General features: G+C 39.7%; 1 protein-coding gene across 1 annotated transcript in view; it reads left to right on the forward strand.

Moving 5' to 3' along the window:
• The window catches only part of RPGRIP1L (RPGRIP1 like), a 108,889-nt gene that overhangs the window by 81,970 nt on the left and 9,789 nt on the right, over window positions 1-17,130 (forward strand). Inside the window, exons 23-24 of the mRNA XM_055412759.2 lie at window positions 3,176-3,359; window positions 14,706-14,790. Coding sequence (XP_055268734.2) covers window positions 3,176-3,359; window positions 14,706-14,790 — 269 coding nt within the window. The remainder of the gene's footprint in view (window positions 1-3,175; window positions 3,360-14,705; window positions 14,791-17,130) is intronic.

Below are 17,130 nucleotides of genomic sequence, written 5' to 3' on the forward strand. Positions count from 1 at the left end.
GTATTTCCAGTAGCTGACACAGTGTTGAAATGTCTTCAGCTTTCCTTAATTCAGTGAACCACTGAAATACTTAGGAAGTCAAAGGAACAGGAATGAATGATCTATAGGATATGGTGGGTGTGATACGGAGATTTGCAAGAATGGCTCCAAGGTCTCCTGGTTGTGGGTGACCAGGTGGATGGTGATGTCATCACCTGAGATAACAAGTATCAGGATGAATGAGAGTGGTGGAGAGGAGAGATTGTGAGTTCTTTTTTTGCACAAGTTGGAGTTGTCTGCTACACAGTTGATGTGCTTCTTAATCTTCAAAATCTTTGCATATCATCTAGTTGAACTTTTGATTCACAGAGGCATGAGCAGAACCAGAATTGTTCCAGTGTTGAAAAAGAAGTTGGCTAGGCCGATTGGCCAAAATTTATAATGTTTGGAAGTTGTTTATTCAGGGCATGCTTCCCTGCTGCTGCTGCTGCTAAGTCACTTCAGTCGTGTCCGACTCTGTGTGACCCCATAGATGGAAGCCCACCAGGCTCCCCCGTCCCTGGGATTCTCCAGGCAAGAACACTGGAGTGGGTTGCCATTTCCTTCTCCAGTGTGTGAAAGTGAAAAGTGAAAGTGAAGTCGCTCAGTCGCATCCGATCCTTAGCGACCCCACGGACTGCAGCCTACCAGGCTCCTCCATCCATGGGATTTTCTAGGCAAGAATACTGGAGTGGCTTGCCATTGCCTTCTCCGCATGCTTCCCTAGGTACATACTATTTGGAACTTATCCCTTTTTGGACTTAGGTTGATTCGTGTAGCCTTAAAGGAACAAAGAAATGATAACTGATAACTCTGTTAAGTTAGAGAATTGAAAAGGACATAATCTAGAGTTAATGAGGCTGGGGTGGTGGGAGGGAAACTAAGAAAAAAGCGAAAAACGATGTAGGCCAGAAAGAAAACAGACATCATAAAAAGAATTTTAAAGCTTTTTTTGGGGAGGGGGTAATATAGTGGGTTTCTTTTGATTTGGTTTTGGTATTCTGTTTGTTTGTTATCCAAGTATCTACATTTATTTAGTTTGTAGACTATATTTTGTATATAGTCTTATTTGACAGCCTAAGTTCATTCTTGCAGTAATACAAGTTTTCATACAGGAATTGTACAGTTAATATATTATTAATTTTAAAAAACACTTAAATAAATTTGATTCCCCCGCTATTTAAAAGTTAATTTGTCTCTTCATTGGATTCTGTGATAACCAGATTTTAAATTCCTCTCATTCACAATGTGAAAATAACGATGTATACTCCTCTTCTGCCTTTGTTATAAGCTGTTTTCTTTTAATTCTTTTGTGCAGAAGCAGTCTAACCACAGCATAGCACAGGAATGTTTTATGTTATTGTCATAACAATTCTAAGTTTGTCAAATTGCAAGTTATATAAAAGACTTAATTATGCATTGTGCTGCAGTTGAACCAGAAGTATAAAATAGTTTGTGTGTATGCTATTTTGACAACCACAATACATTTTAAGGAAAAATAATATTTAAAATGTTTTCTTTACTAAGTTAGTCTTCGGCAAGCAGAGAAGGGCTTTTCTGAAGTGAGATTAGACAATAGAGCCAACTTCATTTTTTATGCACGTGAACAGAGAGGGCTTGAGGTTATTAGTTGAAACCGAGTAACCTTTCCAGGCTTTCATCTCTTTCTTTTCAAATTTGAATATGAAAAGCATATTCAAGTCAAAGACCATCACTTTAATGACATTTGGCAGTCATTTGATTTATTAGGTTTTAGAAAAAATTTTCCTTTAAATATTTCATCATACTATGCTAATCCTAGTAATATTGCCAGCTGCAGCCTTGTACCTGTATTAGTGGAGACAGAATGGTGTGGAATTTTCTCTGTCATCCTAGTAAAATTTCCATGAATCTACTGAATAATAAAATAACCTTATTGAAATATTCAGATTTGGGTTTTTAGTTAAAGTGTCTTAGAATACATAATAAAAGAAAATGTCTTTTGAAAGAAGGGGGTAAAATTACTTCATCAAATATTGAGGGGGTTTGCCAGCAACGGAAATTGTTCTTTATGGGAATATTCTTTACAATAGGGTACTTATGCTTTTCAGTTTGATTAATTATATTATATACTTTGAAATATCGAAATAGTAATTGCTATGGTGAATTTACACACTGATTTACATTTGACAATGAATTCCTAAAAGTTAGTTGTATAAGCAGGACTTAGTATCAGGATTTTTAGTATTATTTTAAGTTATATAATTTACAGTAGCATACCTCTGAATTTAATAAAGAAAGATTTAGTAAGGGGGAATAAAGAACAAATTGTAAATTGTAAATATTTAAAATTAAATTTGGTGTAAACATTTAACTGAGGAATTATCTTGGTGTGATCTAATTTTTTAGTCATAGTCTATCATTTGTTTTAAATTATTGTTCAAGGAAACATATGACTCACATATAATGTTTGTTACACTAAAATCTATTAAATAAGAATTGAGATGAAAATTACACAAATATATTCATTAACTCTGTAAAAATGAGATAATAAATTGTAAGAAAATTATGTTAAATTCAATAAAAATTTGTCTTTTGTTTGAAAACTTATTAATCATTAAATGAAATATGTTATGGAAGAATACACAAGAGAATGAGCTGTGGCCCTACTTAATATGGATTCATACAGTTATTTATGTTAGCATACTAGCTATAAAGTGTTCAACAGGCTTTGATCTTTGAATAACCAAAACTTTCTCAGTTACCATCGAGTAAAATAAAAGACGTGATAAACATGTATTTCACTACATAGTTTGAAACAAGGCCAACTGATGTGTGTCATTCTGAAAGCAATTGGAGATGAAGATCTCATAATCTGCACTCCTGATGGACTACTAGAGGGTATTTATAGCCTCAAATGTAAATCAGGAGACTATTGCCATGACACTGTTAACTTCAAACCCTGGGGCATTAGAAGCTCATTCTCTCTCTCTCTGTCGTGAATGATCTATCATGTGTTACTAGACTGTAGGGTACAATACCTTCCAAAAAAAGAAATCAATGAAGGCCAGTACCTTCATGTTTTATTTAAAATTGACAGTGAAAAAAGAGTAAAGGATTTTTTTTTGTTAATTTTTTTTTGTTTCTTTATTGTGTTTTGTTTTTGCTCTTTAAATAGCCACCAGAAAAAATCCGGATTGAGATCATAGCCCTAAGCCTTAATGATTCCCGAATAACTGCAGATGACACTATCCAGCGACTCTTCGTGGAGTGCCGATTCTACAGTCTTCCCGCTGAAGAGACACCCGTGTCACTTCCAAAACCCAAGAGCGGCCAGTGGGTCTACTATAATTATAGCAATGGTAGGTATGGTATTTATAATATAGACTTTTATCTGTGAAGGAAGCCAAAGGAACACGAGAAAGTACAGTTGTATAATGTTCACATAAAATCATGGAAGTATTATCAGAATAGATTAATGGAAGTCAAACCTGTAGCATAAGGATTCAGAGATTAAATTTAAAATTCAGTTGGCCCTTTGTGTCCGTGGGTTCTGCATCTTCAGATTCAACTAAAACACAATGGAAAACACTTGGGGGAAAAAATTCCAGAAAATTCCAAGAAGCAAAACTTATACTTGCCATGCATCCACAACTATTTACATCGTAAAATTTCATAGGTAATCCAAAGATGATTTAAAGTATACAGGATGTGCACAGGTTATATGCAAATACTATGCTATTTCATATAAGGGACTTGAGCATCCTTGGTAACTGCAGGGATCCTGGAATCAACCCCCCTTGATACTAAGGGACAACTGCAATGCTAAAGTTATATCAAAAACAGTGGGAAAAAGATGTTTTAGATCTTCCTACTGTATCACAGTAACAGTAGAAAAAATGCCAGCTGCATCTAAAGTTGAATTTAATAAAAAAAATGTATTTCAAGGGGAATAAAAGTACTAGTTTTTTTTAAAATAATATGATTCTAACAATTGAATGTCCTATTTTTATCCGCATTTCTGCTCAGTATCGTCACATAGATTTTTTTTTATAATATACATGTATATCTCGCCTAGTGTCTAGATATTCAGGATTTTAATTGAGTGATATAAGTTCTTACAGTATCTTTTCATTTTTAGCCCACACGTCCCTTCATAACAGCCAGCAGGTTTTCTGTTTTAAGGCTTTATCATCTATCAGCTGCTGCTGCTGCTAAGTCGCATCAGTCATGTCCAACTCTGCGACCCCATAGATGGCAGCCCACCAGGCTCCGCTGTCCCTGGGATTCTCCAGGCAAGAACACTGGAGTGGGTTGCCATTTCCTTTTCCAGTGCATGAAAGTGAAAAGTGAAAGTGAAGTCGCTCAGTCGTGTCCGACTCTTAGCGTCCCCATGGACTGTAGCCTACCAAGCTTCTCCATCCATGGGATTTCCCAGGCAAGAGTACTGGAGTGGGGTGCCATTGCCTTTTCCATCTATCAGCTGCTGCTGCTGCTAACTCACTTCAGTCATGTCCGACTCTGTGCGACCCCATAGACAGCAGCCCACCAGGCTCCCCCGTCCCTGGGATTCTCCAGGCAAGAACACTGGAGTGGGTTGCCATTTCCTTTTCCAATGCATGAAAGTGAAAAGTGAAGATGAAGTCGCTCAGTCATGTCCAACTCTTAGCGACCCCATGGACTGCAGCCTACCAGGCTCCTCCATCCATGGGATTTTCCAGGCAAGAGTACTGGAGTCGGGTGCCATTGCTTTCTCCAATCTGTAAGCTAGTTCACATGAAAATCTGCTAGGCCAGTACAGATCCAATAGGCACTCTGTAAATTCTTAGATCAACCAACTTTAGGATGATTTTAAGAATAGTAGGTATCAGTGTATAATTAGAGGGGAGTTAAAAATCTTATCAGGCTGCCATGACCGTAAATTAAAACTGCTTATTAAGTTCTTCAAAAGCCGTATGTTAAAACAAACCAGAAAGATGGAGTGTTGCATTAATTTTAGCAAAACAGGCCATCTCAAAACACCAATATTTTTTTCTCACAAGTTTTATAAATTTCATTTTGATCAATATGTACAATCATACTATTGTACCAATAGGATTGTGAATGCTCATGGTTGGTTTGTTTTGCAACTGGCATTTTTAGAAACATGTTCATTTCTTGAGATAGTAATAATGAGTATGCAGAGATCTGGTCTAGTCTACCTTGTATCCTCAGTTCTTACTAGTTATGAGAACTTGGGCAAGGTGTTTAAATGTCATGATTCCCCATTTTATCTATTGAATAAGGTGCTAAGAACCCTTCCAGTTCAGATTTTATCATTCTATGATATAGAGGTAGGTTGAGAAGTCACTTGGGGAATAAGTAGTGTGGTGAGGATAAGAATCTGATTTCTCCTTCCTATCACTGAACTGATCTAACAGAACATTTCCAAAGACTTCCTCACACTTCCTAGAGATGTTTTAACTGCAAAGTATCAGAAAAGTAAGCCATAATCACCATATTATTAGTAATGAAAAAACTGTTACTAATTTTAATGAAGGTACTCCCAAGAAAAGGGACAGGCTCTTCTGTTTTTTTTTTTTAATTATTATTCATTGTAAAGGTTAGCAGGAGACTGTTTGGTTGAACTGACAATGAAATTGTTTTTTAGAAGTTGGTTATGCATTGAGAAATTTGGCCATGCAGCACAACAGATGTTTCCATTTGCTAAAGAAGCGATGCACGTTATTTGGGGAAACCTGTGGTACATGCTCAAGTTTCCTGGATTTTGTTCTGTCTCACATGATGACTTAGGTCTGTTTGGGCTTTTTGTCACTTGCTAGGTTGGGGCTTCCCTGATAGCTCAATTGGTAAAGAGTCCACCTGCAGTGCAGGAAACCCTGGTTTGATTCCTGGGTTGGGAAGATCCACTGGAGAAGGGGTAGGCTACACACTCCAGTATTCTCAGGCTTCCCTTGTGGCTCAGCTGATAAAGAATCCGCCTGCAATGCAGGAGACCTGGGTTGGATCCCTGGGTTGGGAAGATCCCCTAGAGAAGGGAACGGCTACCCACTCCAGTATCCTGGCCTGGAGAATTCCATGGCCTGTATAGTCCATGCGGTTGCAAGTAGTTGGACACAACTAAGCGACTTTCACTCACTTCAGGTTGGTTAGTTGGCATTGATTTGTGGTGTTTTTTTTTTGTTTGTTTGTTTTTTTACATTTTTTCCTTTTACTACAAGATACACTACTAACTAATTGGTATTTTAGTATTTCTGATGAATTATTAATAGTCACCTGATAGCAACAAGAAAACCAATAATCTATTAGAATTGAATTCTTTAGAAGTATTTACCATACTTTTCTGCAGCTTCTATTTCTGCCTATTGAGTTTTGATTATATAGAATTTTCAAGATTAATTGGAAAGAATTTTAAGGATATTTATGTGGTGGGAAGGGAGAGAAATGTACTTTGGGCTTAGAAGCAAATTAATGCTGTTTTATATCTATTGTCTAAAAAATGAAGTCCTAGATATTCAGCAAATTTGAGAAATTATTATTATTAACCTTGTAGAAGGCTTATTTTTCACTTAAGGAGGACATGTTGAAAGTGCTTATTTTTAAATTAATATGTCTGCATCTCCTTCCTTGTAGGAGAATCTCCTTGAATCTTTGCTTCATAAATAACTTCTCTCATTCATCTAATTACTGCAACGATTTAGCATTCACTTGTTACTTGATATAAAAGGTCAATATAATATAGCCTTACATCTTCCAAATCATATTAAATGTTAATGAAAGTAGTTTTATTTCCAAACTGACTTTTTAACTGAGACAAAATTTAAAGGCCCAACTAGTGCATGCTGTCTCCTGTTTGAACACCATATCAGTTGAGAGGTGAACTGACCCTTGCAACAATTTTACTCTGCAGTATGACTTGAATCTACTCAGAAGGGATTTGTATACTGAGGCCTGAATTAGGTACATAAAATGAGAGGTTTAGGCTAGTGATCCCCAGGATTATTCATAGCCTAATTCAGTCTTTATTAAGAGGTGTTAGTACCAGTTCCACATACACAAAATAGATCTTTTTTTAGGGCTACTAACACAAAGAGGCAAAAAAAAAGAATCAAAGTTGAATTAACTTGCTAGACATCGGTAGCAAAAAACAAAAGTTGTATTTTATTGGACTTGAAAATTTTGCTTGGAGAGTGCTGAGAGAGCAAGAGAACAGTTTGGTTAAAAAAAAATAAGATTAATGGTAGATCTAAAGAATGTTGTCTGGGCTGAATAACATCTTCTAGAGAGTTGACAGTGGGAAGGAAAAAAGATTAATGAAATCGTCCAAAGTTTTTATGAGTCTTATACAGATCTAGGCCTTTAGTCTCTGAGCACTGAACAGTCTATCTGTTGGAACAATTAAAGTTTAATTCAGAAGATGAAAAGGATGCAGAACTTTAGATTTTGTTACTAATGGGAGGAAAAACTTGGCAAAGATAAGGACTGAGGGGAGATAATACTTTAACACAAAAGTTAAAGAGATTCAAGGTTATCAACCCGTAGGCTGCCAGGTGCCTCTGTCCATGGGATTCTCCAGGCAAGAATACTGGAGGGGGTTGCTGTGCCATCCTCGGGGGGATCTTCCAGACCCAGGGGTCGAGCCTGCATCTCTTATGTCTCCTGCATTGGCAGGTGGGTTCTTTACTACTAGTGCCACCTGGGAAGCCCCCTTATATAATTAAACTATCTGCATTTCTTTTACCAAATAACATTGCTAAAGAAAATAGGGATTTCCCCAACCTGCAGACGTGAAGGATGCAGTTTTCTGGTTTGTTTTTGTTTTTTATTGGAGTATAATTGCTTTTCAATGTTCTGTTAGTATCTGCGGTACAGCAAAGTGAATCAGTTATACATATATGTGGGTTGTGTTTTTAATGGTAGAGAATTCAAGATCACCTCAAGCATTTGGACTACTGGTTTGTATCTTTTTTGAGACACATCCTTTCAGTAAATTTATGTCAAATTCTAGCAAATCCTAAATCCATGTGGCTTCTGATGAGAATGAAAGGTAATTATCTTAACTTTTGGAGAGTTCAGATTCATTTCATAAGCACCAGGATTGCTTTTTAATGGATATTTTAAGTTTTGAAATGTAGATTTTTTCTTTAACCCACCTAATTCAGAATATCAAATGTATATTCTTGGGATCATAGCCTGATTAGAGGTAACTTGAGAGTCCCTTGGACTGCAAGGAGATCCAGCCAGTCCATACTAAAGGAGTTCAGTCCTGGGTGTTCATTGGAAGGACTGATGCTAAAGCTGAAACTCCAATACTTTGGCCACCTCATGCAAAGAGTTGACTCACTGGAAAAGACTCTGATGCTGGGAGGGATTAGGGGCAGGAGGAGAAGGGGATGACAGAGAATGAGATGGCTGGATGGCATCACCGACTCAATGGACATGAGTTTGAGTGAACTCCGGGAGTTGGTGATGGACAGGGAGGCCTGGCGTGCTGTGACTCATGGGGTCGCAAAGAGGCAGACATGACTGAGCGACTGAACTGAACTGAAGTGTCTCCCACATGTTTAACAACAACAAAAAAAAATGTTTACTAGTTTCTGATCCTTTTCAAAAATCAGGGAAGGAGCTGATTTAAAAAGCTGATTTCAAAAATCAATCAAGGGTCTAAACCTTGGTTCTTAATGGTGTCCTGACCCGCAGCTGGGAAGATGTTAGACATGCAGATTCTTAGGCCTTCCCCATACCTAAGGAGTTAGAAATTGAAGGTGAGCCCAGTCATCTGCAGGGATTCTGATGCATATTAAAGAGATCTCTTCAAGAAAATTAGAGCTATCAAGGGAACATTTCATGCAAAGATGGGCTCGATAAAGGACAGAAATGGTATGGACCTAACAGAAGCAGAAGATATTAAGAAGAGGTGGCAAGAATACACAGAATAACTGTACAAAAAAGATCTTCAGAACCAAGATAATCACCATAGCATGATCACTCACCTGGAGCCAGACCTCTTGGAATGTTTAGTCAAGTGGGCCTTAGAGAGCATCACTACAAACAAAGCTAGTGGAGGTGATGGAATTCCAATTGAGCTATTTCAAATCCTGAAAGATGATGCTGTGAAAGTGCTGCACTCGATATGCCAGCAAATTTGGAAAACTCAGCAGTGGCCACAGGACTGGAAAAGGTCAGTCTTCATTCCAATCCCAAAGAAACGCAATGCCAAAGAATGCTCAAACTACCGCACAATTGCACTCATCTCACACGCTAGTAAAGTCATGCTCAAAATTCTCCAAGCCAGTCTTCAGCAATATGTGAACCGTGAACTTCCAGATGTTCAAGCAGGTTTTAGAAAAGGCAGAGGCACCAGAGATCAAATTGCCAACATCCTCTGGATCATGGAGAAAGCAAGAGAGTTCCAGAAAAACATTTATTTCTGCCTCATTGACTATGCCAAAGCCTTTGACTGTGTGGATCACAATAAACTGTGGAACATTCTGAAAGAGATGGGAATCCCAGACCACCTGACCTGCCTCTTGAGAAACCTGTATGCAGGTCAGGAAGCAACAGTTAGAACTGGACATGGAACAACAGACTGGTTCCAAATAGGAAAAGGAGCACATCAAGGTCGTATATTGTCACCCTGCTTATTTAACTTATAGGCAGAGTACATCATGAGGAATGCTGGGCTGGAAGAAGCACAAGCTGGAATCAAGATTGCCGGGAGAAATATCAATAACCTCAGATATGCAGATGACACCACCCTTATGGCAGAAAGTGAAGAGGAACTAAAAAGCCTCTTGATGTAAGTGAAAGAGGAGAGTGAGAAGTTTGGCTTGAAGCTCAACATTCAGAGAACAAAGATCATGGCATCTGGTCCCATCACTTCATGGGAAATAGATGGGGAAACAGTGGAAACAGTGTCAGACTTTATTTTTTTGAGCTCCAAAATCAGTGCAGATGCTGATTGCAGCCATGAAATTAAAAGACACTTACTCCTTGGAAGGAAAGTTATGACCAACCTAGATAGCATATTAAAAAGCAGAGACATTACTTTGCCAACCAAGGTCCGTCTAGTCAAGGCTATGGTTTTTACCGTGGTCATGTATGGATGTGAGAGTTGGACTGTGAAGAAAGCTGATCGCCGAAGAATTGATGCTTTTGAACTGTGGTGTTGGAGAAGACTCTTGAGAGTTCCTTGGACTGCAAGGAGATCCCACCAGTCCATTCTAAAGGAGATCAATCCTGGGTGTTCATTGGAAGGACTGATGCTAAAGCTGAAGCTCCAATACTTTGGCCACCTCATGCGAAGAGTTGACTCACTGGAAAAGACTCTGATGCTGGGAGGGATTGGGGGTGGGAGGAGACTGGGACGACAGCGAATGAGATGGCTGGATGGCATCACCGACTCGATGGACATGAGTTTGAGTGAACTCTGGGAGTTGGTGATGGACAGGGAGGCTGTGATTCATGGGGTTGCTAAGAGTTGGACACGACTGAGCGAGTATACTGAACTGAACTGAGCTGAAAGACTAAGAACCATTAGGATAGATTAAGTTCCCGAAGGCTTCATTCATACAAGCAGGAGAGCTGTACTTCTCACTTGGTACACTTTTGGAGACCAAACGCATCAGTGTGTAGCTGGAGTGTTTTCTAAAGGGAAATTTTTTTTATTTTCAAGTATAGTTGCACAGTGTTCTATGTTAGTTTTGGGTGTACAGTTATTCAGTTATATATAATCATACAGATATATATATATTTCTTTTTCAGATTCTTTTCCCCTTATAAGTTATTACAAAATATTGAGTAGAGTTCCCTATGCTGTAGAGTAGGTCCCTATTGTTTACCTGTTTTATGTATAGTAGCGCGAATCTTCAGAAAACAAAGATCATGGCATCTGGTCCCATCACTTCATGGGAAATAGATGGAAAAACAGTGGAAACAGTGTCCAACTTTATTTTTGGGGGCTCCAAAATCACTACGGATGCTGATTGCAGCCATGAAATTAAAAGACGCTTACTCCTTGGAAGGAAATTTATGACCAACCTTGATAGTATATTAAAAAGCAGAGACATTACTTTGCCAGCAAAGATCCGTCTAGTCAAGGCTATGGTTTTTCCCGTGGTCATGTATGGATGTGAGAGTTGGACTGTGAAGAAAGCTGATCGCCGAAGAATTGATGCTTTTGAACTGTGGTGCTGGAGAAGACTCTTGAGAGTCCCTTGGACTGCAAGGAGATCCAACCAGTCCATTCTAACGGAGATCAATCCTGGGTGTTCATTGGAAGAAATGATGCTAAAGCTGAAACTGCAATACTTTGGCCACTTAATGGAACGAGTTAACTCACTGGAAAAGACTCTGATGCTGGGAAAGGTTGGGGGTGGGAGGAGAAGGGGACGACAGAGAATGAGATGGCTGGATGGCATCACCGACTCTGTGGACATGAGTTTGGGTGAACTCCGGGAGTTGGTTATGGACAGGGGGGCCTGGCGTGCTGTGATTCATGGGGTCGCAAAGAGTCGGACACGACTGAGCGACTGAACTGAACTGAGCGCAAATCTATTAATCCAAAACTCCTAATTTATCCCTCCCCCCACCTTTTCCCCTTTAGTAACCATAAGTTTGTTTTCTTTCTCTGCTTTGTAAATAAGTTCATTTGTCTCTTTTTTTTTTTCATTTTTTTTAGATTCTATATATAAGCAATATCATATATTTGTCTTTCTTTATCTGGCTTACTTCACTTACTATGATAATCTCTAGGTCCGTCCATGTTGCTGCAGATAGCATTATTTCAATCTTTTCAGTGGCCGAGTAATATTCCATTGTATATACATATATTTATTTGGAAGCTGTGGTGTATATATACTATGTGCGAGCACACACACCCCCACACACATCTTCATTCATCTGTTGATGGACATTTAGGTTGCTCCCATGTCTTGACCATTGTAAATAGTGCTGAAGTGAACATTTGGGTGCATGTTTCTTTTTGAATTACAGTTTTCTCTGGATATGTGCCCAGGAGTGGGATTGCTGGCTCATATGGTAGTTCTGTTTTTAGTTTCTCAAGGAAACTTCATACTGTTCTCCATAGTGGCTGCACCATTTTACATTCCCACCAACAGTTTAGGAGGGTTCTCTTCTCACCACACCCTCTCCAGCATTTATTATTTGTCAAAAAGGAATTTTTGGAAGTGTTCAGTCAAGAGCATTGGTTAAGGTACCAGGTGTAATGAAGCAGTATCCCTTTAAGAAAGCGTGAAAGGAGAATGAGGTGGCTTCTCTTGACACAGTGATGGAACTTGCTCACACGTCACTCTGTGCTAACAGCATGGTTGCAGCTTAAACAACAGGAAGAGTTCTGGCCTCGTGTGGAAGAAGGAGGTTTAGCACAGAGGTTAAGAAGGCAGGCCATGAGGCAGATGGTCCTGGATTCAGATTCTAGCTCCACCACTTCCTAGCTAGGTTACTTGAGGCACATTACTTACCTTCTCTAGGTCTGCTTGATCGTCTGTAAGTTGTGGGTCAGTGTGGTTCTTAACAGATGTGATTGCAGTAAGCAAAACATTGAATGTAGTATGTAGCATGTGAATGTCACTCACTAAATGGTGGCCATCACCATTTTTAATCTTTGTTAAGAGACTAGCCAATACAGTGTGCTAGTCAAGTGAATGAAGCAAAAGCAAAACGTGTCCCAACTATACCAGTTTTTACCAGTTTCAGTGCCGTTGTTCAGTCACTCAGTCATGTCGTGACTGTTTGCAACACCATGGACTGCAGCACGTCAGGCTTCTGTGTCCTTCACCATCTCCTGGCGCGTTCTCAAATTCATGTCCATTGAGTTGGTGATGCCATCCAACCATCTCGTCCTCTGTCGTCCCCTTCTCCTCCTGCTTTCAATCTTTCCCAGCATCAGGGTCTTTTCTAAAGAGTCAGCTGTTCAGGTAGCCAAAGTATTCTTCAGTGGTAAAGATGTTTTTTTAAAAAAACAGAGATTGCCAGAGATTCCGCAATTATACTTCTGGAAACACAGCTAAAAGAATTAAAAGCAAGGACTCTGACAGAGTTTGTACATCATGTTCATTACAGCATTATTCACAATAGCCAGGAGGTGAACAACCTAAGTACCCATCAGAAGACATAAAATATGGTATGGTGTGCATGCTAAGTCATTTTAGTCATGTCCGACTCTTTGCATTCCCGTGGACTATAGCTCACTAGGCTCCTCTGTCCATGGAATTTTCCAGGAAAGAATACTGGAGTGGGTTGCCAGTCCCTTCTCCAGGGGATCTTCCTCACCCAGGGATCAAATCCACATCTCTTATATCTCCTGCATTGGCAGGTGGGTTCTGGTGGCTAAAATGAGGTCCTGTTGCTATTCCCATAGTGGAAGAGCATGACTTTTTTTAAAAAGCATGACATTTTAGCATTGATAAGTAACACACTATATTTAAAAAATTTACAAGAACCTTTTTTGATTTGTGTAAATCACAGTAACTTATATAATTGGTCACATTCACTAGTACGGTATCGTGCAAAGAACAATAAGCTCAAAGTTGTAGTTTGACCTTGGTTCTTCCTTCTCTTAAACTACCAGCCCACCCCTATACAGACCTTTGCGCCCCTCACCATGTGTGCCTAACTCTGCCTGGCACGTACAGTCTTTGGCTCTCAGTTTTTATCCAACTGAGCCAAGGATTAAATGAGTTGATAGCATCATAATTTGAGATTGAACTCAAATTGTCCAGGGAAACTTTCTCAGTATAAAATATGTTTGTTCCCAGTGAAACGTGGCTTTAGAATTGTCGTGGTATCTTTCACCCTGTGTGTGATAAAGGGATAATCTCTAAATTGAGATCTGGTCACCAGAGAGACTTTAACTCCAAAATGGCATCTGAAAAAGAAATGTCTTCCACAGCTAAGGTATGGCTGACGGGCTGCCAAGCTGAGAAAAAAATAAGCAGGATGAAAATTGAAGTGTTCATACTCCAAGATGCCATTTTCCCAAAGTGCAGACACTTATTTACTTTTACGTGTTCACCGTCTTCTTCCTGGTGGGACTCAGATGAGTTATCTAATCTGCTATTTCAGCTCAGTAAAGTCTAGCCACATCCCTGCATGCCAGCATGTACCTTTAAAACCCACAAACTTCACGCCCAAAAAAGCCTCTCCCCGCCTGCCTCCACAAGCCTATCCCATACCCCCCACCCAACCACGAACAAACGTCAGCCTGTGGATTTCCTCAGCCCAACACACTAGGATGCCTCTTTTATTTCATGTTGTGGCAGGAAAGAAGGATTAAATTACCGGGGCTGTCAGGAAGGACAAGCTCTCTGCCATACATTATCATTATCACTCGCTCCTTGGGTGAAAGAAAATGCAGTAAATCCCTCAAATACAAAGCAATAAAGACCACTGGCTTTTACTGTCGTGACTGCCACTGCCATTAACAGGCAGTGACAGCAATGTGGCACCCTCAGATGTCGCTCGTATCTTTTCTGACAGTTTGCACACAGACCTGCCAGTGACATGACATTAGATCACATGACTGTTCAGATTTGATTCTGGTTTCCAGCGCTGCTTTCTTTTCCCCGGCGTACCAGCGAGGTGGCACGCGTCTCTAAAAACAGGTATTTATACGAATACAGAATGGTACTAACATAGCATATTCCTGAGTGACTGCCTCCTGTGAATTTTTTTTTTTTTTCGTTTAGTGATCTACGTGGATAAAGAAAACAACCAGGCCAAGAGAGACATCTTAAAAGCTATACTACTGAAACAAGAGATGCCTAATAGAAGGTACATTTTAAGCATTCTGAGTTACCTGATGGTTTATACAAGGTAGCATGGTATGGTTTAAAAAAAAAAAAAAGCACACGATAAGGAAGCAGAACACAACTTCCCTGATTTGCTGTGTCCTTGAACGAGTATGTGACCTCTCTGCGTCTCTTTCCTCCTAGAAATGTCATAGCCCTGCCTATCATACAGAGTAGCTGTAAAGATCCTACAGTGCTCTGCAAACCAAAAGACCTGTACAGTGTAGTTAGTATATAAAGTACCCCACTGCCACTGTGACCGTAAAGCTCCTAACAATGGTTGCCAGGGGGCACTCGGGACCCAGTGTCTGGAGTATAAATTCTTGTTCCGTCACTAGCTGTCTGACCTCAGACCACCACCATGTGCCTCACTTTCTGCACCTGCAAGATGGAAATAATAATTCCATGTAGGGTGGTTGTAAGGCTTAAGCGAGATGATACATGTTAGATGGATAGAATAGCTCCTCACACAGAGTTTAAGTGCACGGTAGGTATTCACTGCATTGGAGAAGGAAATGGCAGCCCACTCCAATATTTTTGCCTGGAGAATCCCAGGGACGGGAGTCTGGTGGGCTGCTGTCTATGGGGTCGCACAGAGTCGGACACGACTGACGTGACTTAGCAGCTTAGCAGGTATTCACTGCAGTCATGATAAGCAGTAGGAAGTATATAATAACATTGTTATGTGTAATAGCTCCTCAGCCTTTCAGACATTTTTACATCACTATCACGGCTTAATAATTCATCATTTCATGTTATTTTTTAATGTATTTTTGGGCAAATTTGAACAGGGCACTTTGCATTTTGGGTGAGTATAGAAATTAAACCCTTTTGAAGAGAAAAAGAACGTGATCTTAGTGAGTTCGTGCATTTCAGTGAACTCTGAGGTGTTACCTCAGTGCTGCCTATGAACACTGAGCTGGGCTTCACCAGTACCCCTTTACTGGCTCGTCCCACACCCTTTATCTCCCCACTGTCTTCCTCTCCTTGCCTTATGGCCTGTGATGACACAGCCTCTCACTGCCTTACCTGAGCTTAGCCCCCAACCTGAGAAAGAGACTCAAGTTCATCTCTTTCCTGGAGGTCATGAAGTGAATGTTCACAACATTAGATTTTTCAAAAGAGCTTTCAAACTAGCATCCAGTCTTCTGTTTCATGAAAGGAAACTCAAATTCTTAGCTCTTAGGATCTGATAGTAGCTTTTTCTTTAAGTCCTTGAAATACATGTATTGTTTCCTTGGATCTTGATTCTGAAGAAAGAATAGGAAAACCCTATTAAATAGTAATTAACAATTACTTCGAGGTTTGGTGTTTTTCCCAGGAAGGTAGATAATCACTCAGGTTTTACTTACTTTGTATACTTCAGCTTCTTTCAAGGCCCCCTCACATACCACAGTTCCTAGGCATCGCAGGTCACTAGTCATTAGACATCACTGGCCATATCACCTGCTTCTCTGCGGTCAACAAGCTAGGTTATCACTGTCCAGAACTGAGCTTTAAAAAATAAAATTAGGAAGTCCACAATAACTATAATGACTCCCACTCTCCCATCATTGTTTCCCTTAAAATTTCTAAACGCCCCCCAGAGACACAAATGTTCGTGTCATTTTAGAAAAACACAGCAAAAGGCACCGCAGGGGCAGAGTGACTGACTCAGGACTGATGACAGCTGAGTGAGGGCTTGGAGCGCCAGCCGCGAGCTCCTCTGACTGCCAAGGGAGGGACGGGGCCATCGTGGGAGGCAATGTCATTTTCTTAAGGAAAAAAAAAGAATTTACATCTGTCCACAGCCAAAAGACAGTTGTGATTCCAGTGAATGTTCTCGCTTCTTGTAAATACAATGAGGTCACATTACTTCAAATACCTCCTAGATTATGAGAACATATTTGCTCAGACAGCAGCCCTCCCGTAAACTGGTGATAACATATTCAACCACAGCTAGATAAGTTTGACCAGACTTCCCTGACACACATAAAATGATGTGCGTTGTATAATATAGTGAATTACATATAGCACCTTTGCTTGCTGCCCCATGCTATATTTACAAGTAGATAAGCATCACATTAAAAGTGAGGCAACACACTGAAATGGGAGTCTGAAAACTATTTCTTCAAAGTCATTTTGACACTGACTTAAGGCTCCTTTTTGCTTTCATTTCTTCCCTGCAAGTGTTCTACTGCGCAGATCCAGCATAAAACGCACAGGTGACCTTATTCTCTTCTATCCTGTTTCATATAGAAAGGAAGTATTTCAGAATGTGGAAGGAATCAAAAATGGTAAATGATCTAAGGAGTTTCAGTGTCTTCTGGTTTCCTAAATGACA

Source organism: Moschus berezovskii, chromosome 22 (genome assembly GCF_049115385.1).
Source record: "Moschus berezovskii isolate FMDL1 chromosome 22, NW_MosBer_1.0, whole genome shotgun sequence".
Classification (NCBI taxonomy): domain Eukaryota; kingdom Metazoa; phylum Chordata; class Mammalia; order Artiodactyla; family Moschidae; genus Moschus; species Moschus berezovskii.